Source organism: Lampetra planeri, chromosome 22 (genome assembly GCF_965212315.1).
Source record: "Lampetra planeri chromosome 22, kcLamPlan1.2.h2, whole genome shotgun sequence".
Lineage (NCBI taxonomy): Eukaryota > Metazoa > Chordata > Hyperoartia > Petromyzontiformes > Petromyzontidae > Lampetra > Lampetra planeri.
In genome coordinates this window covers 8243229-8269167 of record NC_136128.1, presented here as the reverse complement: position 1 = coordinate 8269167, position 25939 = coordinate 8243229, and the positions used below count along the sequence as shown (strand labels likewise).

The window sequence follows — 25939 nt, the reverse complement described above, 5'->3', positions numbered from 1 at the left end:
GCGTGGTTAAGGGCGGAGCCAGAGAGGGAACAGGTGCGGTGTAGCCTGGAATCAAATTTCGATTTAAAGCTTTCGTGACTGCAGGGATTCATCTTCTTGGTTCTTTCGGTAAAGTCACGTAGAATGGAAATAATACAATAATAAAAATAAAACATAATAAAATAATTCTCACGACGTTTCGGCCACAACGCAAGCAGCCGTCCTCAGGTGGAGAACAGGTCTGTCGAGGAGACAGAGTCAGAATAGCCTGGAACCGTCGAGAATATTCCTGAGGTGGGCGTGGCCGAGGGTGGAGTCAGGCCGCGCCAGTGAAGGATAAAAGGGGAGCTCTGATCACGTATCGGAGCTGTCTGCAGGTGAAGTGGAATCCAAGTGCTACGTCTCCGTCTTCGACATCGTGGGTCAGACAGCACGTTGGCTGCTCTCACCCGCTATAGTTATCCCGTATGGAGAGGAATAGGTGTATTGTGGTCCCGTGTGTAACCAGAGTGAGAGATAGGTGTATTTAGTACGGTGTTACGTAAATGTAGAGTGAACGTTCTTGCCTCCTAAATAGTGTTTCTGAATGGTTCACTCAATATGTGTAGAGGAGTAGAGGAGAGTGGTGGCGTCGTGTGCGCTGTCCGGTGCGATGACATCACGGGACGTGGGGTCGCGCGCGCTGGGCAGTGCACGTGACGTCACGTCTCCTAGGGTACTTAAGGGATACCCCGTGACGTAAGCGGGGTCACCGTGGTAACAGGTAAAGTAAACAGGGTGAAGAGGGAACCAGGGATAGAGAGAGGGATCGAATAGGGAGTCTGGGGAGAAGCCGGTGGTAGCCGTAGAGGTGCTTCTCTCTCCGGTCGGTGGAGTCGGCAGAGTCCACGATCCGACACGAGAGAGAGAGAGACCGGAGCTAGCCGGCAGGGACCCGGACTCAGAGTAGGACCCCTAGCCCCTGGGAGTTGTGTACCCTGTGTAGTATTGATACGCTTTAATAAACCCTGGCGAAAGCCCCTAACTTACCTCCATCTCCGAGTACGTACGTCAGGAACTACTCAACATATGTATCACTTTTTTACCAGGTAAGGCCCACTGAACTGTGTCGCACTTTTTCAGAAGCAACCTCGCCACAAATAATAGCTCAATGAAGTGGCTTATCACGTGGAAATGTATAGCAACCAAACACTCTAAATTCAGGAAATGTAGATCTGTCAGTCATCTCAGCCGGTCAACACAAGGTGCCTCTGTCTGTGCCGTGACCTCCAGCCAGCAAGCCTTTGACAATTCACTTGGCCTCACGATGCACCTATCCTAGCACAAGGGCCGTGGTGACGCCACCTGTTGTTATATATATCCAAATCCACATGTTTTGTCACTTTTGAATGTTCCAGCTCAGGGGTTTAAAACCGTGATCGCGGAGCGATGAACACCGCTGTAGCAGGCCCTGTGGCACGGCGCACCAACACAATTGAGCGAGGCAATTGAAGGGAACATCAGATATCAGTTCTGCGGTGTCGTCTCCCAGATGCCCGTTTTTTTTACACACGTGGCGACGTGGCACAGCGATATGCCATTGCCAGGTGAGATCGTCCCCAGGGTGAGATCGTCCCCATGGTGAGATCGTTCCCATGGTGAGATCGTCCCCAGAGTGAGATCGTCCCCAGGGTGAGATCGTCCCCAGAGTGAGATCGTCCCCAGGGTGAGATCGTCCCCAGGGTGAGATCGTCCCCAGGGTGAGATCATCCCCAGGGTGAGATCGTCCCCTTTGTGAGATCGTCCCCAGGGTGAGATCGTCCCCTGGGTGAGATCGTCCCCAGGGTGAGATCGTCCCCAGGGTGAGATCGTCCCCTCGGTGAGATCGTCCCCAGGGTGAGATCGTCCCTAGAGTGAGATCGTCCCCAGGGCGAGATCGTCCCCAGGGTGAGATCGTCCCCTGGGTGAGATCGTCCCCATGGTGAGATCGTCCCCAGGGTGAGATCGTCTCCTTGGTGAGATCGTCCCCTGGGTGAGATCGTCCCCTTGGTGAGATCGTCCCCTGGGTGAGATCGTCCCCAGGGTGAGATCGTCCCTAGAGTGAGATCGTCCCCAGGGCGAGATCGTCCCCAGAGTGAGATCGTCCCCAGGGTGAGATAGTCCCCAGAGTGAGATCGTCCCCAGGGTGAGATCGTCCCCAGGGTGAGATCGTCCCCAGGGTGAGATCGTCCCCAGAGTGAGATCGTCTCCAGGGTGAGATCGTCCCCAGAGTGAGATCGTCCCCAGGGTGAGATCGTCCCTAGAGTGAAATCGTCCCCATGGTGAGATCGTCCCCAGAGTGAGATCGTCTCCAGGGTGAGATCGTCCCCAGAGTGAGATCGTCCCCTGGGTGAGATCGTCCCCAGGGTGAGATCGTCCCCAGGGTGAGATCGTCCGCTCGGTGAGATCGTCCCCAGGGTGAGATCGTCCATAGAGTGAGATCGTCCCCAGGGCGAGATCGTCCCCAGGGTGAGATCGTCCCCTGGGTGAGATCGTCCCCATAGTGAGATCGTCCCCAGGGTGAGATCGTCTCCTTGGTGAGATCGTCCCCTGGGTGAGATCGTCCCCTTGGTGAGATCGTCCCCTGGGTGAGGTCGTCCCCAGGGTGAGATCGTCCCTAGAGTGAGATCGTCCCCAGGGCGAGATCGTCCCCAGAGTGAGATCGTCCCCAGGGTGAGATAGTCCCCAGAGTGAGATCGTCCCCAGGGTGAGATCGTCCCCAGGGTGAGATCGTCCCCAGGGTGAGATCGTCCCCAGAGTGAGATCGTCTCCAGGGTGAGATCGTCCCCAGAGTGAGATCGTCCCCAGGGTGAGATCGTCCCTAGAGTGAAATCGTCCCCATGGTGAGATCGTCCCCAGAGTGAGATCGTCTCCAGGGTGAGATCGTCCCCAGAGTGAGATCGTCCCCAGGGTGAGATCGTCCCCAGAGTGAGATCGTCCCCAGGGTGAGATCGTCCATAGAGTGAAATCGTCCCCATGGTGAGATCGTCCCCAGGGTGAGATCGTCCCCTGGGTGAGATCGTCCCCAGGGTGAGATCGTCCCCAGGGTGAGATCGTCCCCAGAGTGAGATCGTCTCCAGGGTGAGATCGTCCCCAGGGTGAGATCGTCCCCAGGGTGAGATCGTCCCCAGAGTGAGATCGTCTCCAGGGTGAGATCGTCCCCAGAGTGAGATCGTCCCCAGGGTGAGATCGTCCCCAGAGTGAGATCGTCCCCAGGGTGAGATCGTCCATAGAGTGAAATCGTCCCCATGGTGAGATCGTCCCCAGGGTGAGATCGTCCCCTGGGTGAGATCGTCCCCAGGGTGAGATCGTCCCCAGGGTGAGATCGTCCCCAGAGTGAGATCGTCTCCAGGGTGAGATCGTCCCCAGGGTGAGATCGTCCCCAGGGTGAGATCGTCCCCAGAGTGAGATCGTCTCCAGGGTGAGATCGTCCACTGGGTGAGATCGTCCCCAGGGTGAGATCGTCCCCAGGGTGAGATCGTCCACAGAGTGAAATCGTCTCCAGGGTGAGATCGTCCCCAGGGTGAGATCGTCCCCAGGGTGAGATCGTCCCCAGAGTGAGATCGTCTCCAGGGTGAGATCGTCCCCAGAGTGAGATCGTCCCCAGGGTGAGATCGTCCCCAGAGTAAGATCGTCCCCAGGGTGAGATCGTACCTAGAGTGAAATCGTCCCCATGGTGAGATCGTCCCCAGGGTGAGATCGTCCCCTGGGTGAGATCATCCCCAGGGTGAGATCGTCCCCAGGGTGAGATCGTCCCCAGAGTGAGATCGTCTCCAGGGTGAGATCGTCCCCTGGGTGAGATCGTCCCCAGGGTGAGATCGTCCACAGAGTGAAAACTTCTCCAGGGTGAGATCGTCCTCAGGGTGAGATCGTCCCCATGGTGAGATCGTCCCCAGAGTGAGATCGTCTCCAGGGTGAGATCGTCCCCAGAGTGAGATCGTCCCCAGGGTGAGATCGTCCCCAGAGTGAGATCGTCCCCAGGGTGAGATCGTCCATAGAGTGAAATCGTCCCCATGGTGAGATCGTCCCCAGGGTGAGATCGTCCCCTGGGTGAGATCGTCCCCAGGGTGAGATCGTCCCCAGGGTGAGATTGTCCCCAGAGTGAGATCGTCTCCAGGGTGAGATCGTCCCCAGGGTGAGATCGTCCCCAGGGTGAGATCGTCCCCAGAGTGAGATCGTCTCCAGGGTGAGATCGTCCACTGGGTGAGATCGTCCCCAGGGTGAGATCGTCCCCAGGGTGAGATCGTCCACAGAGTGAAATCGTCTCCAGGGTGAGATCGTCCCCAGGGTGAGATCGTCCCCAGGGTGAGATCGTCCCCAGAGTGAGATCGTCTCCAGGGTGAGACCGTCCCCAGAGTGAGATCGTCCCCAGGGTGAGATCGTCCCCAGAGTAAGATCGTCCCCAGGGTGAGATCGTACCTAGAGTGAAATCGTCCCCATGGTGAGATCGTCCCCAGGGTGAGATCATCCCCAGGGTGAGATCGTCCCCAGGGTGAGATCGTCCCCAGAGTGAGATCGTCTCCAGGGTGAGATCGTCCCCTGGGTGAGATCGTCCCCAGGGTGAGATCGTCCACAGAGTGAAATCTTCTCCAGGGTGAGATCGTCCCCAGGGTGAGATCGTCCCCAGGGTGAGATCGTCCCCAGAGTGAGATCGTCTCCAGGGTGAGATCGTCCCCAGAGTGAAATCATCCCCAGGGTGAGATCGTCCCCAGAGTAAGATCGTCCCCAGGGTGAGATCGTACCTAGAGTGAAATCGTCCCCATGGTGAGATCGTCCCCAGGGTGAGATCGTCCCCTGGGTGAGATCATCCCCAGGGTGAGATCGTCCCCAGGGTGAGATCGTCCCCAGAGTGAGATCGTCTCCAGGGTGAGATCGTCCCCTGGGTGAGATCGTCCCCAGGGTGAGATCGTCCCCAGGGTGAGATCATCCCCAGAGTGAGATCGTCTCCAGGGTGAGATCGTCCCCAGAGTGAGATCGTCCCCAGGGTGAGATCGTCCCTAGAGTGAAATCGTCCCCATGGTGAGATCGTCCCCAGAGTGAGATCGTCTCCAGGGTGAGATCGTCCCCAGAGTGAGATCGTCCCCAGGGTGAGATCGTCCCCAGGGTGAGATCGTCCCCAGAGTGAGATCGTCTCCAGGGTGAGATCGTCCCCAGAGTGAGATCGTCCCCAGGGTGAGATCGTCCCCAGAGTAAGATCGTCCCCAGGGTGAGATCGTCCCTAGAGTGAAATCGTCCCCATGGGAAGATCGTCCCCAGAGTGAGATCGTTTCCAGGGTGAGATCGTCCCCAGAGTGAGATCGTCCCCAGGGTGAGATCGTCCCCAGGGTGAGATCGTCCCCCGAGTGAGATCGTCTATAGGGTGAGATCATCCCCAGAGTGAGATCGTCCCCAGGGTGAGATCGTCCCTAGAGTGAAATCGTCCCCATGGTGAGATCGTCCCCAGAGTGAGATCGTCCCCAGGGTGAGATCGTCCCCAGAGTGAGATGGTCTCCAGGGTGAGATCGTCCCCAGAGTGAGATCGTCCCCAGGGTGAGATCGTCCCCAGAGTGAGATCGTCCCCAGGGTGAGATCGTCCCCTTGGTGAGATCGTCCCCTTGGTGAGATCGTCCCCAGGGTGAGATTGTCCCCAAAGTGAGATCGTTCCCATGGTGAGATCGTCCCCAGGGTGAGATCGTCCCTAGAGTGAAATCGTCCCCATGGTGAGATTGTCCCCAGGGTGAGATCGTCCCCTGGGTGAGATCGTCCCCAGAGTGAGATCGTCCCCAGAGTGAGATCGTCCCCAGGGTGAGATCGTCCCTAGAGTGAAATCGTCCCCATGGTGAGATCGTCCCCAGGGTGAGATCGTCCCCAGGGTGAGATCGTCCCCAGAGTGAGATCGTCCCCTGGGTGAGATCGTCCCTAGAGTGAAATCGTCCCCATGGTGAGATCGTCCCCAGAGTGAGATCATCCCCAGGGTGAGATCGTCCCTAGAGTGAAATCGTCCCCATGGTGAGATCGTCCCCAGGGTGAGATCGTCCCCAGGGTGAGATCGTCCCCAGGGTGAGATCGTCCCCAGAGTGAGATCGTCCCCAGGGTGAGATCGTCCCCATGGTGAGATCGTCCCCAGAGTGAGATCGTCCCCAGGGTGAGATCGTCCCAAGGGTGAGATCGTCCCCAGAGTGAGATCATCCCCAGGGTGAGATCGTCCCCAGGGTGAGATCGTCCCCAGGGTGAGATCGTCCCCTGGGTGAGATCGTCCCCTTGGTGAGATCGTCCCCTTGGTGAGATCGTCCCCAGAGTGAGATCGTCCCCAGAGTGAGATCGTCCCCAGAGTGAGATCGTCCCCAGAGTGAGATCGTCCCCAGGGTGAGATCGTCCCCAGAGTGAGATCGTCCCCAGGGTGAGATCGTCCCTAGAGTGAAATCGTCCCCATGGTGAGATCGTCCCCAGGGTGAGATCGTCCCCTGGGTGAGATCGTCCCCAGGGTGAGATCGTCCCCAGGGTGAGATCGTCCCCAGAGTGAGATCGTCCCCAGGGTGAGATCGTCCCTAGAGTGAAATCGTCCCCAGGGTGAGATCGTACACAGGGTGAGATCGTCCCCTGGGTGAGATCGTCCCCAGGGTGAGATCGTCCCCAGAGTGAGATGGTCTCCAGGGTGAGATCGTCCCCAGAGTGAGATCGTCCCCAGGTTGAGATCGTCCCTAGAGTGAAATCGTCCCCATGGTGAGATCGTCCCCAGAGTGAGATCGTCCCCAGGGTGAGATCGTCCCTAGAGTGAAATCTTCCCCATGGTGAGATTGTCCCCAGAGTGAGATCGTCTCCAGGGTGAGATCGTCCCCAGAGTGAGATAGTCTCCAGGGTGAGATCGTCCCCAGAGTGAGATCGTCCCCAGGGTGAGATCGTCCCTAGAGTGAAATCGTCCCCATGGTGAGATCGTCCCCAGAGTGAGATCGTCTCCAGGGTGAGATCGTCCCCAGAGTGAGATCGTCCCCAGGGTGAGATCGTCCCCAGAGTGAGATGGTCTCCAGGGTGAGATCGTCCCCAGAGTGAGATCGTCCCCAGGGTGAGATCGTCCCCAGAGTGAGATCGTCCCCAGGGTGAGATCGTCCCCTTGGTGAGATCGTCCCCTTGGTGAGATCGTCCCCAGGGTGAGATCGTCCCCAAAGTGAGATCGTTCCCATGGTGAGATCGTCCCCAGGGTGAGATCGTCCCTAGAGTGAAATCGTCCCCATGGTGAGATCGTCCCCAGGGTGAGATCGTCCCCTGGGTGAGATCGTCCCCAGAGTGAGATCGTCCCCAGAGTGAGATCGTCCCCAGGGTGAGATCGTCCCTAGAGTGAAATCGTCCCCATGGTGAGATCGTCCCCAGGGTGAGATCGTCCCCAGGGTGAGATCGTCCCCAGAGTGAGATCGTCCCCTGGGTGAGATCGTCCCTAGAGTGAAATCGTCCCCATGGTGAGATCGTCCCCAGAGTGAGATCATCCCCAGGGTGAGATCGTCCCTAGAGTGAAATCGTCCCCATGGTGAGATCGTCCCCAGGGTGAGATCGTCCCCAGGGTGAGATTGTCCCCAGGGTGAGATCGTCCCCAGAGTGAGATCGTCCCCAGGGTGAGATCGTCCCCATGGTGAGATCGTCCCCAGAGTGAGATCGTCCCCAGGGTGAGATCGTCCCAAGGGTGAGATCGTCCCCAGAGTGAGATCATCCCCAGGGTGAGATCGTCCCCAGGGTGAGATCGTCCCCAGGGTGAGATCGTCCCCTGGGTGAGATCGTCCCCTTGGTGAGATCGTCCCCTTGGTGAGATCGTCCCCAGAGTGAGATCGTCCCCAGAGTGAGATCGTCCCCAGAGTGAGATCGTCCCCAGAGTGAGATCGTCCCCAGGGTGAGATCGTCCCCAGAGTGAGATCGTCCCCAGGGTGAGATCGTCCCTAGAGTGAAATCGTCCCCATGGTGAGATCGTCCCCAGGGTGAGATCGTCCCCTGGGTGAGATCGTCCCGAGGGTGAGATCGTCCCCAGGGTGAGATCGTCCCCAGAGTGAGATCGTCCCCAGGGTGAGATCGTCCCTAGAGTGAAATCGTCCCCAGGGTGAGATCGTACACAGGGTGAGATCGTCCCCTGGGTGAGATCGTCCCCAGGGTGAGATCGTCCCCAGAGTGAGATGGTCTCCAGGGTGAGATCGTCCCCAGAGTGAGATCGTCCCCAGGGTGAGATCGTCCCTAGAGTGAAATCGTCCCCATGGTGAGATCGTCCCCAGAGTGAGATCGTCCCCAGGGTGAGATCGTCCCTAGAGTGAAATCTTCCCCATGGTGAGATTGTCCCCAGAGTGAGATCGTCTCCAGGGTGAGATCGTCCCCAGAGTGAGATAGTCTCCAGGGTGAGATCGTCCCCATAGTGAGATCGTCCCCAGGGTGAGATCGTCCCTAGAGTGAAATCGTCCCCATGGTGAGATCGTCCCCAGAGTGAGATCGTCTCCAGGGTGAGATCGTCCCCAGAGTGAGATCGTCCCCAGGGTGAGATCGTCCCTAGAGTGAAATTGTCCCCATGGTGAGATTGTCCCCAGAGTGAGATCGTCTCCAGGGTGAGATCGTCCCCAGAGTGAGATCGTCCCCAGGGTGAGATCGTCCCCAGAGTGAGATCGTCCCCAGGGTGAGATCGTCCCTAGAGTGAAATCGTCCCCATGGTGAGATCGTCCCCAGAGTGAGATCGTCCCCAGGGTGAGATCGTCCCTAGAGTGAAATCGTCCCCATGGTGAGATCGTCCCCAGGGTGAGATCGTCCCCAGGGTGAGATCGTCCCCAGAGTGAGATCGTCCCCAGGGTGAGATCGTCCCCATGGTGAGATCGTCCCCAGAGTGAGATCGTCCCCAGGGTGAGATCGTCCCAAGGGTGAGATCGTCCCCAGAGTGAGATCGTCCCCAGGGTGAGATCGTCCCCTGGGTGAGATCGTCCCCTTGGTAAGATCGTCCCCTTGGTGAGATCGTCCCCAGGGTGAGATCGTCCCCAGGGTAAGATCGTCCCCAGGGTAAGATCGTCCCCAGAGTGAGATCGTCCCCAGGGTGAGATCGTCCCTAGAGTGAAATCGTCCCCATGGTGAGATCGTCCCCAGGGTGAGATCGTCCCCAGGGTGAGATCGTCCCCCGAGTGAGATGGTCTCCAGGGTGAGATCGTCCCCAGAGTGAGATCGTCCCCAGGGTGAGATCGTCCCTAGAGTGAAATCGCCCCCATGGTGAGATCGTCCCCAGAGTGAGATCGTCCCCAGGGTGAGATCGTCCCCAGGGTGAGATCGTCCCCAGGGTGAGATCGTCCCCAGAGTGAGATCGACCCCAGAGTGAGATCGTCTCCAGGGTGAGATCGTCCCCAGAGTGAGATCGTCCCCATGGTGAGATCGTCCCCAGAGTGAGATCGTCCCCAGGGTGAGATCGTCCCCTGGGTGAGATCGTCCCCAGGGTGAGATCGTCCCCAAAGTGAGATCGTCCCCAGAGTGAGATCGTCCCCAGAGTGAGATCGTCTCGTCTCGCCACGCGACGTCGATGGCACAAACTCGGATCGTTATTGGTAACTGGAGACACCAACGTTGCAAGCAGCGGGCGTCATAGCGACGTTATCAGCTCAATGGGGTGCGGCAAAACCGGCCAGCGTGGGACCCCAACATTGGATCCGTCTCGCACGGTCGCCATACGTTACCGCTCTAAAATTAAATTAAAATGAAACGTGCAACGGAAATGAAATCATCGTCATGATTAAAGAATAATGCGAATCGCGTTTTAAATATTTTGATGTTGTTGTTCTTTTACACCTTGCCGCTGAAAACAAATCTCGTGGTGGTTGTCAAGGGGGGTGAGGGGGGTGTGTGCTCCAACTCGTAGCTTTGGCCACCGGGGGGGGGGGCAAGGCACCTGCTGCCTGCCCCCCACGGCTGAGTTAGGCGAACTGTTCGAACTGCCCCCCATCCCGGGGCTACGCACCAGTGAGGGCGCCGTCTCGCCCGTGCTACACTCGAGCAACGTGGGCGCTTATTGACAGCCGACTGCGCCGTGCTACGGCTGTTCCAGTTAACTGACTTATCTCCGAGCTATGGACGCGTGGGTAATTTAAGAGCGCAGTGACCCCACCAGAGACCCATCTGTCAGTCGTTGGCCGGTTCCCCCTCCAACACCCCCCCCCCCCCATTCGCTAGTTAATGGACTAAGGGCATTTAACAGCGAGCGCCGCATGCATTTGCGGACTGGTAAACACGGAGCAACTGGCGGCGGGGAGGTTTGGTGAAGCCTCCGCCGTTTGGTCTGCTGCGAGTGACCGCTTTGTTTGCGCTGTTCCGGCTGTGGAACATCAGAAGGATGTGGGGGGTCCCCCCCCCCCCACACACACATGCGAGTCGGCTCTTAACCGCGTTAACAAAAAAACCGCCGCACCTGGCATCGGCCGCCGATAACAACAAATATGACAACAAAGATAAATATCCCCCGCGTGGCCTGGACCGACCGTTGGGGCAAGTGCTGTTACCAATGTAGGCCGGCACGGCACGGCACACATCGTTTTCACATCGTTTACACATCGTCCGATGAACTCATTTAAGGTTGAGTCGACCTAGTGGAGTCCCAGTACTACAGGGTGGCCCATAAGTCTGGAATCATAGGGAAAAATAACGAATTTGTTTTGTTTCTGCAGGCCCAAGATGTCTCTGAATAGTAAGGAAGAACGAGTCCAGATAATTCCACTCGTAGGAAATCAGAGTCAGAGGGAGGTCGCTGTTGAATCGAACGGACTTGCATCCAGACCGCGAGCAAATAACACGGGGCTCTGTTTGTCCTGTGATTCCAGACGCACGGGTCACTCTGTACTCACCACTGTTATTGGTCGTGAGCGGGACTCGAACGCGCGTGCCCAGGCTCGTAGGTCAGCACGCTTACCGCCGCACTTTCACACCCCACCACAGGACAACGCACACAGACACAGTACAAACGACAAAGATCCCCCGTATAGCCTTAACAGACTGTAGGGGCAAGTGCTGTTAGCGAGTACCTATGAAGGCCGGAACGGTACACGAGGGGGTGGGTGGCCAGCACCACGCCCGGCCGCCTTTGTCTCCCTAGCGGCGATGTTTACACATCGCACCAGATACTCATTTGAGGCTGAGTCGACCTAGGGGAGGCCCAGGACCTGTTCAGATAATCGTCACTGGTGTTTGCCGTGAGCGTGAATCGAACCCGGGACGCCAGGTTCGTAGTGCAGCGCGCTAACCGCTACACTGCCGCTCCCCACAACAGACACACAGCCACAGACAGACACACACAGACACTCACGCTCCCGATGAGGCATTACGAGTTGCGCTGGGTGGGACACGTGTGCAGGATAGGGGAGGAGGAGGAGGGGTTCTGGATGGAGGCACTGCAGTGTTCTGCTTCGATAGATTTCCAATGATAAGCCGCTGCGTTGGGCTATCACTTGTGGCCAGGTCGCTTCTGGCAAATAAGCTAAGAGCTCAACGGGCTTTAACTGGTGGGATGAAAAATAAGAATTAGTTTCGTTTCATTTGTATATTTTATTTATGTTGTTAACCTTTCCTATACTTTGCACTCCTATCGTGTTTTGTCGTGTTTGTTGTTGTAACGTCCAGAGCCCGTGCCCCTAACTGGACACCTGTCAAAAAGAGCTTCATGGCTCATCGGATTCCTCCAGGATGAATACATATTCAGATTTTCTGATTCTGTCCGGTGACCAAGGGTGATTTCGGAGACCTAAGCCTAGAAGGTGGAATACTCTCCGGGCAGATCAGTAAAGGTTTTGTGACGCCTGGGCAGTGGTGGATCCGGAGCGGGGAGAATGCTTTGAGGCAATTGCCCCTTCCCTTAAAGTCTTTGTAGGGCTCTATTAAAAACTTTTGACATTTCTCAGGACAACCACCCCCACCCCCCCACGACTACCCCCCTCCCCAACACCTTCGTTGGGACGTCTCTTGGTGTCTCTGACGGTGTTGGCCACGATGGGATCTTTATCTCGAAGTATCGACATCACATCTATCCCCTCTATTTAGGATCGAAAAGCAGGAGGATTTATCCACAACTCTGGCTGTTGCCTGATGATGCTGGTTGTAATTACTGGCGAACGTCGAACACAAATTGTAAATGTTGCGGGTTTACTCTCCAACACAAAACCGGTGTGCTGTACTAGTAACGAATTGGCACGTTCTGTTTACGTGACGAACCTTACTCATTGGCTGTGTCGGGTGGTGGCGGGTTTAACAACGCATTTGTATTTACGTGATCTAACCCAAAAACTTTCATTATGAAAAGCAGAGTGAGTACATCGGAATAAGCCACAGAAGTTCGAGGTGGCATTTGAATTGTGGTTGCATTGAGGCCCCTTTTAGGAAGCAAGCTCAATTATTTTATTATGTTTTATTTTTATTATTTTATTACTTCCCTTCTACGTGACTTTACCGAAAGAACCAAGAAGAGGAAGCAAGCTCGTCTTCTTCTTGGTTCTTTCGGTAAAGTCACGTGGAAGGGAAATAATAAAAAAATAAAAATACAACATTGTAAAATTATTCTCACGACGTTTCGGCCACAACAGACCTGGTCTTCACCTGAGGACGGCTGCTTGCGTTGTGGCCGAAACGTCGTGAGAATTATTTAATAATGTTTTATTTTTATTATTTTATTATTTCCCTTCTACGTGACTTTACCGAAAGAACCAAGAAGATGAATCCCTGCAGTCACGAAAGCTTTAAATCGAAATTCAAGCTTGTCTTGTGTAGTCTGCGAGTAAGTCTGTGAGCACTGAGCAATAACGAAGGCAATCCGAAGGATTGAGTGGTAAACATGTGGAAGCTTGCAAAGTCAAATAGGAGTTTAATGATGCGCAGTTAAACACGCAGTTGAGCCGTGTGTATTCTCGTCAATATTCTGCACACAGTGTGCCACTCGAGTAATCTTCGTGCAAAGTCAGCCGTCCATGGAAACGCTTCGCATCGCTTGTTAACGCTGCCGATTTGTCGATCTGGGAGAAGAGATGCCACTCGTCGTCGTTGTTTGGTGCGTATGAGTAAGGTGGTGTTCTGGAACAAACTAAAGAAACAACCAACCTTCTGTCTTCACTGAAACCTTTGACAGTCCACGATGATATGTTTTTAAAATCGTAATATCTCCCCACGGATGGCCACACAAATCAACTTAACAATTCACTTCGTTCGTGCAATTAACAACACCTACTCGCAAACGGAGCCAGACAAAGCGGTTTTGTGGACTATCGAGTATTTTGAAATTGACACCGTTAAATCAATGTATGCTTAAAGTCGTATATCAGCCGACAACACAGCGTGACGTGGGTTATCCTTCATAGGAGTATCTCGTTACCGCCTTTTCATTTAGTATCGTTTCCATTGTGTTTGTATCTGTTTCCATTGTACTTTTGTTCACTCTATCAGGCTAAAATGTGGCACTAACATATAGTTTCCGTATAATTTCGTTGATTTGAAACGCACATTCATTTCTTACAAATCGTTGAACGTTCATCGATATCGGTCGGTGAACCGTTGCATGCGTATACGCGTCGAGTTAAGGGACTTTAACGAATCGCCACCCTCGCGATTCGAGTTTATTTGGAGTTTATTTTATTGAACCTGGTGAGAACGCAAGAGACCAGGTGGAGAATCATTCTGCAAGAGTTGATCTGTGTGTGGTATGACTTTGCCAAGAGGGGGGGTGGGGTGGGTGATGACTACTACTGCTGCTGTGTGTTTCATCCTAAATGAGTAATTACGGTGTAATGTTTCAAATTTGTGAATCAGAATGATACTATTTATTTGTACTGGAGGAATCCGATGAGCTATAAAGCGATTTTTTCACAGATGTCCAGCAGAGACACGGGGGTCAGAACGTCAGAACAACAAATACCAATATCAAAACACAATAGGAGCAGAAAGCATCGGAAAGGTAAACAAATGACTTTAAAAAATCTATATATACAAAGAAAACTGAACACATTTTTTGATATTACCAGGTAAAATTTGCCACGTTTGGACCCCGATGCCGGTACACGATGGCCTACTCTTGCAAATGGCGTCTCGGCATCTTTAACGCCCTCTGTGAAGCTCAAGGTGCGGAGTAGAACCGTCACAGTGATCACACCCGTACATTCTTTTCGTAATGTTTCTTGTTGCGACTCTCTTGTGACCCGCCCCCACCGGACCATCGATAAAAAGCGTAGCTTCATAGCCCATCGGATTTCTTTCAGGACAAATACAAGTTCCGATGACCGATTCCGATGTGACCGCGAGCTTCACAAACCCACGTGTGCTAATTGCTTGATTTCACCGGTACGCATGCGTTCAAGTTGCAGTCAATGACCGCACGAAAATCTCGCAGCACTACACCCAGCGAAACGAACGCCGTCATTTGTATCCAGCAACCGCGAGACAACGCCACCCCAATTATAGCTGGCGGTGACCGATCGGATTACGGGGGGGGGGGGGGGGTGGTTCGCTTGTGGTGACTGGTTTCCCATTTTCGTCGCAGGTATTTATAACGGTGATTTAAGAGGCAATTCCCAAAAGCCGCTTGAAATCTGCGGGAGCGCGAGCTTGCGTCGCTGAGAAGTGAGATCCTCAGCGTTAAAAGGGCAAGGCGCTTCCCAGGATGATTGTGCAGTTGGGCACTGTGAACCATTTAAGTGTTTTGCATTCCCAAACCTCCACGCACGGCTTGGTGATTTGTTATTTTTGGTCCTTTGCTCCGGCTTCTCTTTTTTTGTCAATGTGTCATCACAGCTTATTGTTTTAATAGGGATATTATATATGGCGTTACATTTCAGCCGGAACAGTTAGGAACGCTGTTCCGAGAATTATTTTGGTCCCTCCTCCCACTGACGACATCGGTGAGGACATGCATTTATTCCTTTTTTTTTATTAATAAACATCTTTTCCTGGCAATATAAGAATATAGGTACAATAATATCGGATTCGTATGTGTAGGCGTACTCCTGTACTCTCTGCTGGTAGTGCGTCGGACGTAAAAAAATATCAACATCTCATGCAGCACCCTGCCATCGAACCTCGCGGTTTCAACCTTCCACGTCGCCAATTGTCGATCATCAGCCGAATCAGGGAGCCGGGCCACGTGTCCGATGCGGCCACGTGGCGATGCCATAAATGGCGCCATCCGAGCTTCGGTGGCCTGCGAGTGGTGCGGCCACTAATCCCAAACCACCTTCGACCCGCGCATCGTGAACACTCCGCGGCTGCTGCTGTCTTCACTCGGTTAAAGGAGCAATGGGACGAGATCCACTCTGCTTCGGAACAGACAATTGAGTGGGTAACAACATCTAATATTACATCTTTGATTTGCTGATAATTACGCGTACGAAAGAAGAAGAAGCAGTGCCTGAATGGCGATGTTTAATAACTTTCAAGTTAGCCTAGCAACATCCCAGAAGGGATCGAGTGAGAAATGAAGACCTGAAGATTTAAAGAAACATATCTATACAGCCGTGAATCAAAGAGGGGATGGGCGGTAATGGGGGATGACAGCACCCCTACCTTGAGGCCATGAAAATTCGTGTTTTATTGACTCTTTCAAGAAAAAATGCAATGGATGTATTAATTATTATTAATGTAGGGCCCGATTTAAAAACGTGGACTTTTGGAACAATGTTCTCCCCCCTCACTGCCCCTGGGAGGTTTAGCAATGGGCCTCTGCATCCATACACCAATAAATAACAAACAAATGTCTGTTACATTCTCCAAGAAAGCCTCACCGACTATCAATGCACAGGAGGGTCTTGCATAAGGAAGTCTGTCCAATTCCATAAATATAAAACTACGAGTGTGTGTAACTGGAGTGCTTCAAAGAAATCCCACGACATTCAAAGCTCAGCACAGATGGATTCGACAACCCATCGCTGTCCCTGCCATCTCGCGGTTACCGGCAACTACTTTGATGGTAACCAGACTCACCCCTGCTTCGCCTCTGAGATCCGACAGGGTTACAAACATTACAGGGTGATTATCGTGGCTTTGTGAGCGGAGTGGTAAGGGCTTACAACTGGTACGAGTAAACGTAATTTAGTTTTCAGTGAAAGCATAATATGAGCTTTACAAAATAATCATGGGAAGGGAACGCTGATGTGTGCACAAAAGTGTCCGTGGAGAGATGCGTTCTCAGAATTAGCGAGATTTAAAGAGAAGAGGCAAATGGACCAGACCAATAAACGGGCTCGGCCAGGACCCATCATGATCGGAGATGATGATGATGACGACGATGGCAAGCGGACAAGACTGGTGATGGAATAGCAGCAAGCCAGAGGAAAGAATTGCGCCCACGAGCACGAACACCACGAGGATGTAGTAATGAGAATCGTGTGTGTGTCTGAAACGCATTGTGTACGTACGTCTGTGATTTAAAGATGAGATCAGCGCATGCGCAGGAGTGACACGGCACGTGGCATGTTTTTGCATGGCGACGTTGCGGGTAAGCCCTCACCAGAGGTCGCAACCGGGTACTCGATACCCGTACCATACCCGATACCCGGCTACCCGTACCCGGACGGGTACGGGTAGGCCGTGAGTCACTGGTGAGTAACCGTTTGTCACTCATTTCGGGTAGGGTACGGGCACGGGTAGGGAACGGGTACCCGTACCCGGCCGGGTACGGGTAATGGGTACCCGTACCCGGCCGGGTACGGGTACCCATTTGCGACCCTAGTGCGGACGGGTACGGGTACGGGTAAGGAATCAAAACCCGTTTGCGACCTCTGGCCCTCACCCAGGCAGTAGATAGACCATGGCTAAGTATGATAACACTGGTAAAAAAAAAAAACATTTTCTGGCCTGGACCTTTGCAGCTGTTTTAGACTAATTTCAGGGTGCTGATTCCAAATCTGATCTCAGATTTGCTCTATCACATCTCATTTTTATGCTATCGGCATACCCCATTTTCATTGATTTTACCCGAAATAAATTCTGTCACTTATGATTGCAAGTTGCTGCGAGTCAGTGACTGCTTTAGTGTTAAAATATGGTGCTGTATTTTTAGGATAGTGTCTTTATAATATCATTTTATGTAGATATCCACATTTATTTAATATTTTTCTTCTGCAGTTTTTATTGAAAATGCAATATTTGGTATCTCAAAAACCTGATGTGATGCCAGATTTGGAATCAGCACCCCAAAATTACCTAAAAACCGTTGGAATACCTTATGCCAGAAAAAGAGTGTTGACCAGTGTAATAGGTTTCTGTGCGTGTGTGTGTCAGTGCTGTGGGAAGCAGCAGCGCAGTAGTTAGTGCGTCGCGCTACGAAACCGGCGGACCGGGGTTCGATTCCCGCTCACGGCCAACACCAGTGACAATTATCTCATCCGGTCCCGGACCCCCTTTAAATCGACTCAGCTTCCAAAAGAGTACCGTGTGCGGTGTGTAAACATTGTCACTGGGGAGACAAAGGCGGCTGGGTGTGTTGCTGGCCAAGCACCCCTCCTCGTGTGCCGTGCCGGCTTTCATAGGTGCTCGCTAACAGCACTTGCCCCTACAGTCTGTTACAGGCTCGACAGGGGATTCATACTCTTAGTTCTTTCGGTAAAGTCACGTAGGTAAAACATGAAATTAAAATTAATATATTATTTCGTTTTATATTATATTATTTAATTATTATTATTATTATTTTAAGTTTTTATTAATTTTAATTTCATTTTTTACCTACGTGACTTTACCGAAAGAACTAAGAGTATGAATCCTTGCAGTCACGAAAGCTTCCAATCTAGAATCTACAGGGGATGTTTATGTGTACATTAGGGATTAACCGAATATGCGTATGGAAACGTGATGTTAAATTTTTTTCTGGAATGGCATCCTCCTTCTCACGTGGTTAGTTTTGGTGTCAAAGTCAACAGCTGAGAATCTCATTGGACTCTGTTGATGTTTACAGGAGGCTCAGCATCAGCTCGTCTCTGTGTGTATTGGCTTTAACTCAATGATTCAACTCTGTCGAGCAACCGGTAAATATTGAGGGGCCGTCTTTAAACTCGCAGTGCAATCAGTTTTACAGGCAAATGGATACAATGAGGAGGCGTGATTTAGAAAACAAACATTTCTTCATTTTACCAGGTAAGGCCCACTGAGTTATAATAGTTCTTTAACAGAAGCGACCTGGCCACAAATAATAACTCAATCAGGTGGCTTATCACGTGCAAATGTATAGCAGCCAAATGCTCTAAATGCATGTTTATAAATGTGGAGGGAAAAACCAGAGGACCGGGAGAAAAATCCATGCTGCCACGAGAGAGACACGCAAACTCCAAATATACAGACATCGGGGACAGGATCGAACCCACGACCTCCTGTACACCAGGCGAGGTAGTTCATATCTCATGTCTCAGTGAGTATTTTACGGGTGAATCAAAGCCATAATCATAGATTCAGCCCCTAACACCCCTTTTTTAACTGTCGATAAGCATCAAGCTATAATAAGATGTTCGCCAATATGTCGCTGAAGCCTAACTTTGAACATGGCTCCCAGTTAAGGTAACCCGATTTGAGTGAGATGTAAATGACGTCAGCGATTTTGATATACTCTTTAGGACAACCACAATTGATTTCCCCGACAATGTGGTACTATTTTATCGACCCTAATTTGAATGATGGGCCGAGACAACGATCAATCAGGATAAAAAAATCGCAACCTTCTGATTGCGAGCTGCTTGCTCTACCGCCGAGCCCACGCGGCTGGATTATTATTTTTAATGAAGCAAATTTTTCAATGATTTTGTAAAACAAATGTTGCTGCTTTAAGGAGGGTCCTACATTACTATTTTGGCCAAATCCGATTTTTTTTTTACTAACCAGTGTGTGCAGGAATAACGTGGAGTAACAGGAAAGGCTGAGTACCCACCGAGCATGCAAAGTGATTAAAAAAACACTCAAAGGTCGGCACACACGGGTTCACAAACCCACCTGCTCGACAGCTCTCTCACCGCAACAACAGCAGACTTTGGAGGTTTGACAACACAATCTGCCTGCGATCCGACAACCCTTGCCCCTCTCCCAAAGCGTTGGGTAACAGGCGTGCGAAACCACCATCACCAACACCACCGTCACGGCTAGCTATTTCGCGATCTTGCCTCGAGGCAATGGCTGGCGCACAGACGGTGCATTGGGACGGGTGAATTGCCGATAGCTCAGCGGGATCGCCACTAAGCCGCTTCGTACGGAGAACACAGTTCGATTCCCGCACTCGGCGATTCACTGACAAAAAAGTGCGCACCCCCGGCTTAGAAGTGGATGTCACGCTCGACACCTGTATGTATGTTGAACTTCTTTCGCACCGTACTTAGCCAACTGTGCTCATCGGAGGTGCTCGGGAAATAAAGGGGCTTAAAGGGACATAAGACGCCGTTGATTATCTTCGTGTGTTGTAAGCACATGTGATAGAAGGCACATGTGAACATGATCCACAAGCGATGTGTTATTGGTTTACGTGCATACTCGACGCGTCACTTCGCTCAGGCGAACGATGGGGCAGCACCCATCTCCGTCAGCAGCCCTCAGCCACCGGTGGAAATTCCACGTTCAGATGGCAGTAAGGGGAGGCAAGTATGTCCACATCGCAAAAACTTTTCACGGTGGAACTCGCGTTATTGACTAGAGGGATCAGGCGCGTCAATCGCTGCTATACAGAGGCAAGTGGAAATCAGTGGTGCAGGGGTTAGCGCGCACTGCGCCACCTGAGTTCGATTGCCTACCAGGACTGAAATCATTGGTCAGTGATATCTGACACCGATCCGAGTAGCACCCCCCCCCCCCCCTTCATTTCACGAACCCGCACCGACCAGCATAATGAAGTATGGTCAAACAGCCCCACGGCCACCAAGGCGCAAGGGAGGCATTCATTCAGTAATGAGATCGAAAAAAGGTGCTGAAAATCAACGATCGTCAATTCAGCGTGCAGATTGAAAGCACATCCGACTTGCAATGTTGAAATCTTGAGGTCGCCAGCTCAATCTGCCGGCAGAGGCAGTTGAAATGATTTGCCAAGGCTCTAATCCCCCTTCAACCGTCGCCTTTATCCACCGTCCCAGCGGTGTAAACGGACACGCCACCGTTTAATTCTTTAATCGATCTACAGGTTGCTTGAGGTGGGGTAAAGCGTGAGCACTTCCCAACTCCTTCCACGACCATCGTGGACGAGTCGGAGCAAAAACCCTTCATGGGGGTCTCTCTAGGGCTCCCTCTAGTGGATGTGCGTTTGTTGAACTTCTTTCACACCGTACGTGGCCGACCGCGCTATTCGAACGTGCGGGAGAAGGACACCAAACTTAAATACACAAAATAAAAACCACAGCGCTAAAGAAATAGTGGATGCCCCTCTGCCAGCAGTGACGTGGGCAAGACATTGCAGGGCTGCGCCTTCACCTTCGTAGAGAGTTTTACTTCCCAAATCCCAACGGGTTATCACTGGGGGGCCGGGGGGAGGGGGAGGAGGGGTTTTTAAATAATCATCGAGTGAATAAATGAATAAACATAACTGAAGAAATTAGTCTCTTTGGTTGTTTCGGTAAAGTCACGTATAAAGATAAAATAATAAATACAATTAAATACTAGCACACGACGTTTTTAATTTAATTTATTATTTTATCTTTATACGTGACTTTACCGAAAGAACCAAAGAATAATTCCTGCAGTCACGAAAGCTCTATATTAAGTTTATAACTGAAGAAACCCCATCACCGACAGACTGCCACGTGGCCTCCTGTTCACTGCCGATGGCTCTCTCTCTGTGACCTATCGGCATCCCACAGCACACTTCCACCCACCAGCAAATAGACGAAGGTGACAGCGATGAGCGTGAGAGTACGCGCGTTCTGTCGTTTCATTGCCCCGGCCAAACGAACTCTCCAATTCTCCAGGCACTTGGTCCCCCAGCGTCGCACGGCTGTCCAAACTCCCCACCGTCTCCTCCTCGTACCCCCCGCACACGCCTGATGATGCTGATGCTGCTGCTGCTGGAGGGCTCGCAGTTGAAGTTCCTGCAGGTGCTGGTGGTGCTGCTGCTGCTGCTGTGATTGATAGTGTTGAGGATGAAGAGTATGAGGAGGATGGTGATGATGTTGATTGTGTTGCTGAAAGTAGGGGTGATTGTATAACTCGGAATTAAGGAATTGGCTTTGCTGTTGCTGCTGCTGTTGCTGATACTGCTGCTGCTGCTGCTGCGGATGATGCTGCTGATGTAGATGATGATTAGGATGATGGTGATTGATGGTGTGGTAGTAGCTTTGGCGAGGGATGTCGTATTCGTGATGCTGCTGCTGCTGTTGCTGCAGCTGCTGATGATGGTGGTAGTGCTGTTCGATGTGTTGCCGTTGTTGTTGTTGTTGCTGCTGTTTCTGGTGCTGGAGGTGGTGATACGGAAGTTGATTGTGGTGATGGTCGTAGTGGTCGTGCTCCTGTTGACGTTGATGCTCAGATTCCTGCTGCTGATGCTGTGGCTGCTGCTGGAGGTATTGGTGGTGATGGTGGTGATCTTGCTGCTGCTGCTGATGGCGGTGCTGCTGCTGCTGCTGCTGGAGGCGTTGTTGATGCCGGTGTTGGTGGTGCTGCTGCTGCTGCTGCTGGTGATGATGATGGTGGTGATGGTGGTGTCTGTCTGGCCCGCTCGGGGCAACATGGTCCGCGCCGTTTCCTGCCGGGGAGCCCCGGTGAGAGTACTCGGCGGAGGCGGACAGACACAGCAGGCTACTGGAGCGCCTCAGCCTGGCTCGGCGGGTGCCCGTGATGCGCAGAAGGCGGCCCAGGCAGTAGTTAGTCCCACTGCGCAGGGCCATCAATGAAGACGAACTCGTGGCATGCTCGCTCCTCGGGCCGTGCATACGGCGAAGGAGAGGTCGCCCCAGGCGGTGCCGGAGCGAGCGAATATGTTGACCATGCGAGCACGGGCGGAGCGGCGTTCCGTGCGAGCGTGGGGAGTTGAGTTGAGTGTGTGAGTGAGTGAGTGTGTGAGTGAGTGAGTTGAGTGTGTGAGTGAGTGAGTGAGTGTGTGAGTGAGTGTGTGTGTGAGTGAGTGTGTGAGTGAGTGTGTGTGTGAGTGAGTTGAGTGTGTGAGTGAGTGAGTGTATCAGTGAGTGTGTGAGTGAGTGTGTGAGTGAGCGAGTGAGTGAGTGAGTGAGCGTGTGAGTGAGCGTGTGAGTGAGTGAGTGTGTGAATGTGTGAGTGAGTTAGTGTGTGAGTGAGTGAGTGTGTGAGTGAGTGTGAGTGAGTGAGTGTGTGAGTGAGTGTCTCAGTGAGTGTGTGAGTGAGTGTGTGAGTGAGTGTGTGAGTGAGCGAGTTGAGTGTGTGAGTGAGTGAGTGTGTGAGTGAGTGTGTCAGTGAGTGTGTGAGTGAGTGAGGGTGTCAGTGAGTGAGTGAGTGTGTGATTGAGTGTGTGAGTGAGTGTGTGAGTGAGTGAGTGTGTGAGTGTGTGAGTGAGTGTGTGAGTGAGTGTGTGAGTGAGCGAGTGAGTGAGCGTGTGAGTGAGTATGTGAGTGAGTGTGTGTGTGAGTGAGTGTGTGAGTGAGTGTGTGAGTGAGTGTGTGAGTGAGTGTGTCAGTGAGTGTGTGAGTGAGTGTGTGAGTGAGTGTGTGAGTGAGTGTGTGAGTGAGTGTGAGTTAGCGGCGTATCTCTCGCTCTCCCCTCCCTGTGTTGTGCACGCGTCGAACGCACGACTTTTAGCGCAGCGCTGCTTTTTTTGGTGTGTAACCGGTGCTACGTTTTATATATATATCGATCACTAGTAAGATTATCTAAACATCGATCGTTACAAAAAATGCACACGCCGTTAAATTCGCCAAAGACAGACAGCTTTGGAGCGCGTATTAACACCTATCCCCCGCGCCCTATTCTTACCACTGGATCGCTATTAATAGAGCGGCTCTCGCGTTCGGGTGCAGGCGGACAGGAGGTTTGGTGTATTTGTATACTGTATTTAGTAATCGTATTTTGTATTATTAATATGGTGAAGAGCGATCCATCTTAGTCCGCACGCCGCCACAACTGCAGCGCTGTTGCCTTGTAGCGGTGCTGAGGGTCGCGAACGCCCCTCTCAATTCGGAGCTGAACAGGAAAGAGACATCAACTCCTCCGCGCTGTCGCGTCCCTCTCTCACTCTGGGCTCTCGCTCTCTCGCTCTCTCTCTCTCGCTCTGTGCGCGCAGGCAAATAAATAAATTAAAATAATACAATTTCTGCCCTTGCTCAATAGCGGCAGCAGCTGCAATAGCAAATCCAGCAACGCAGAGCCGGCTCGCTCGCCCGCCCACCCACGACACGCATCATCCTACAGCAGCAAAGACAAAGATCCCCCGTATAGCCTGAACAGACTGTTGGGGCAAGTGCTGTTTGCGAGCACCTATGAAGGCCGGAACTGCACGCGAGAGTATGGGTGGCCAGCACCACGCCCGGCCGTCTTCGTCTCCCAAGTGGCGATGTTTGCACACCGCACCAGGTACTCATTTGAGGCTGAGTCGACCTAGGGGATGGCCAGGATCGGTTCAGATAATCGCCACCGATGTTGGTGGCCGTGAGCGGGAATCGAACTCGGGGCGTGTGATTCGTAGCGCGGCGCACGAACTGCTGCGCTACCGCTCCCCATCAGCAGAGATGGCAGAGACGCGTTTGACACGGGGTGTGATTTGTGCTGGTTAGCAGTGCGCACGAGATAGGGGATCACTCAAGCTCCCCTCTCTCTGTCAATCTGCCCTAAGCGAGACATGTTGCCCATGTGCTGATTTGTCTTTGTTGCTTACAGCGTGTGTCTGTGTGCGTTCGCGCGTCTATGGTGCAGCGGTGGTGGTGGTAAGCGTTGAGCGCGCTGCGCTACGGAGTCCCATTCCCGCCCAGGGCCAACACGAGCGACGATTATCTGAACCGATCCTGGGCCTCCCCGAAGTAGACTCAGCCTCAAATGAGTTACTGGTGCAGTGTGTAAACATCGCGACCGGGGAGACAAAGGCTGGCCGGACGTGGTCCTGGCCACCCACCCACTCGTGCACCGTGCCCGTTTTCATAGCCGCACCTCCGATTGGTACGCCTTGGGCTACGTACGGTGCGAAAGAAGTGCAACATACATACATACATAGGTGTGCTCGCTAACAGAACTTGCCCCAGCACTCCGATTGGTACAAGTTAGGCTACGTACGGTGCGAAAGAAGTTCAACATACATACATACATAGGTGTGCTCGCTAACAGCACTTGCCCCAGCACTCTTTTGAGGCAATACGGGGAGGGGGCGGGGGATCTTCGTGTTTGTGTGCGCACGCGTCTCTGACCAAACATGGCCCTTTTACCATACACGGATTACGGGGAAAATCGCCGTCTGCGTGATCCTGCGCATCGGAGGAGGCGCGAGGGTTGGTGGACCACGTTAAATCACAATTGTTAAGCTGTCAATCCCGTTGGTTCTGCACTACTCCCAGAAGAACGGGCCAGAGTTAGGGGGGCTGGTTGGCAAGCCTTTTCTGCGGGCCTTCGAATGTGTATTCGTGTGTTTTTTTTCTTTCTTCCAACTCTCAAAATATAAATTATTTAATGGATTCGTCCAAACATCCAAGCACAGGACCAACCTCCATTGTAAGTCGTAGGTCTTAATGGAGTGGAAAGTTACTCATGCGAGTGCGCGCTGAATGGTCGGTGGCTTAAGATTCAGAAACGGAGAACCTGGGTTTGAATCCAGAGTCAGGCCACTCATGATTACATAAGGTGCAGTGAGTTAATAGTCCTAGCCCTGTCAACCGATGACTGCATCATAAAAAAAATTAACCCATAAAAACAAAGTTTTTCACTATAAATCCTTTATATGCGTGTTCAATGGGCCACAACCCAGCCCACATTGGTCTTTGAAACGGGCGGCTAGAGTCCTCTCGTCCTCTGGCTTGAGATGGCTGCCACCTATGGGTCAGATGATTGCCTGCCACCATTAAGCAATTGGTAATGAAATATAAAAAAAAATCCTAAAAAGTGTAAAATTTTGGAAATGTTTTTTTCACGAAAATAAATTGTCACGCACAACGAGTCTGTGTGCAAAATGTCAGCTCGATTGGATCACGGGAAGTGGGTTTAAAAACGACCGAAAGATTTGCACGGTCGTAAGCGCGCAAGCAAGCAAGCAAGTGAACTTAATATAAAGGATTTAAGAAACCCATCCTCTCCGCTCTTAAAGTGACAGTTTAGTTATGAATTTGTCTCATCCCTGGGCACTTTCTCAAGGCAAATGTAGTCAGTTGCACATATAATTCCTGTCATTCATGTAACTCTTTAATCCTGTTCTTATTATGATAATTAAATACGACATGCTTATCGATCGTACATTCTTTTCCAATATCAAGATTATGAATGATAGAAAAAAAACGACTTAACTATTTCTACCATGAATACGGCTTAAGCAGTTAGAACTGGAGTTGTATATCTGTTATAACTTATAATTTTCAAGCACGATTATGCAGATTATTATACACGGCTGTGTCATTGCTTGAGGATGGATCACTTACCCCCTCCTCCTCTCCACTTTGATTTCTCTCCCCTCGATTGTGTTTCAAAGTTGTCCTCACGAATTGTTCTTTGGGTTATCCAGACATTCGATTGAGACGGTGATGACTACTCCAGTCAAAAACGAACTCACTTTTTTTTTACCCCTCCCCAAGCAGCTTCAGGGTTGCGTAACGATGCTTGGCTTGTGATTCAGGAGCTTTGTGTATTTTTTTGTGTGGATGTTCTTTGGCGGCGACAGGGTCGTGCATTGGTAACGCATTGTGCCCCGCAGCACAAAGAACCTGGGTTCCATTCCCCGACCTTTCTATGCGGAGTTGTATATATGATCGCCTGCTATTCTGCGTGGGTTTCCTCTGGGTTCCACGGTTCCCTTCCAGCTTATCTATCATTTACCCTGCATCTAAATCTCATGAAATCTGTGCACGTTACAATAATTTCCCACTTATTTTGTGTCACA

General features: G+C 52.1%; 1 protein-coding gene across 1 annotated transcript in view; it reads right to left on the bottom strand.

Moving 5' to 3' along the window:
• The window catches only part of LOC144725113 (potassium channel subfamily K member 15-like), a 28816-nt gene extending 7973 nt beyond the window's left edge, over positions 1-20843 (bottom strand). The window contains exon 1 of the mRNA XM_078604584.1: positions 20778-20843. Coding sequence (XP_078460710.1) covers positions 20778-20837 — 60 coding nt within the window. The 5' untranslated portion in view covers positions 20838-20843. The remainder of the gene's footprint in view (positions 1-20777) is intronic.
• Between the last annotated feature and the right edge of the window lie 5096 nt (positions 20844-25939).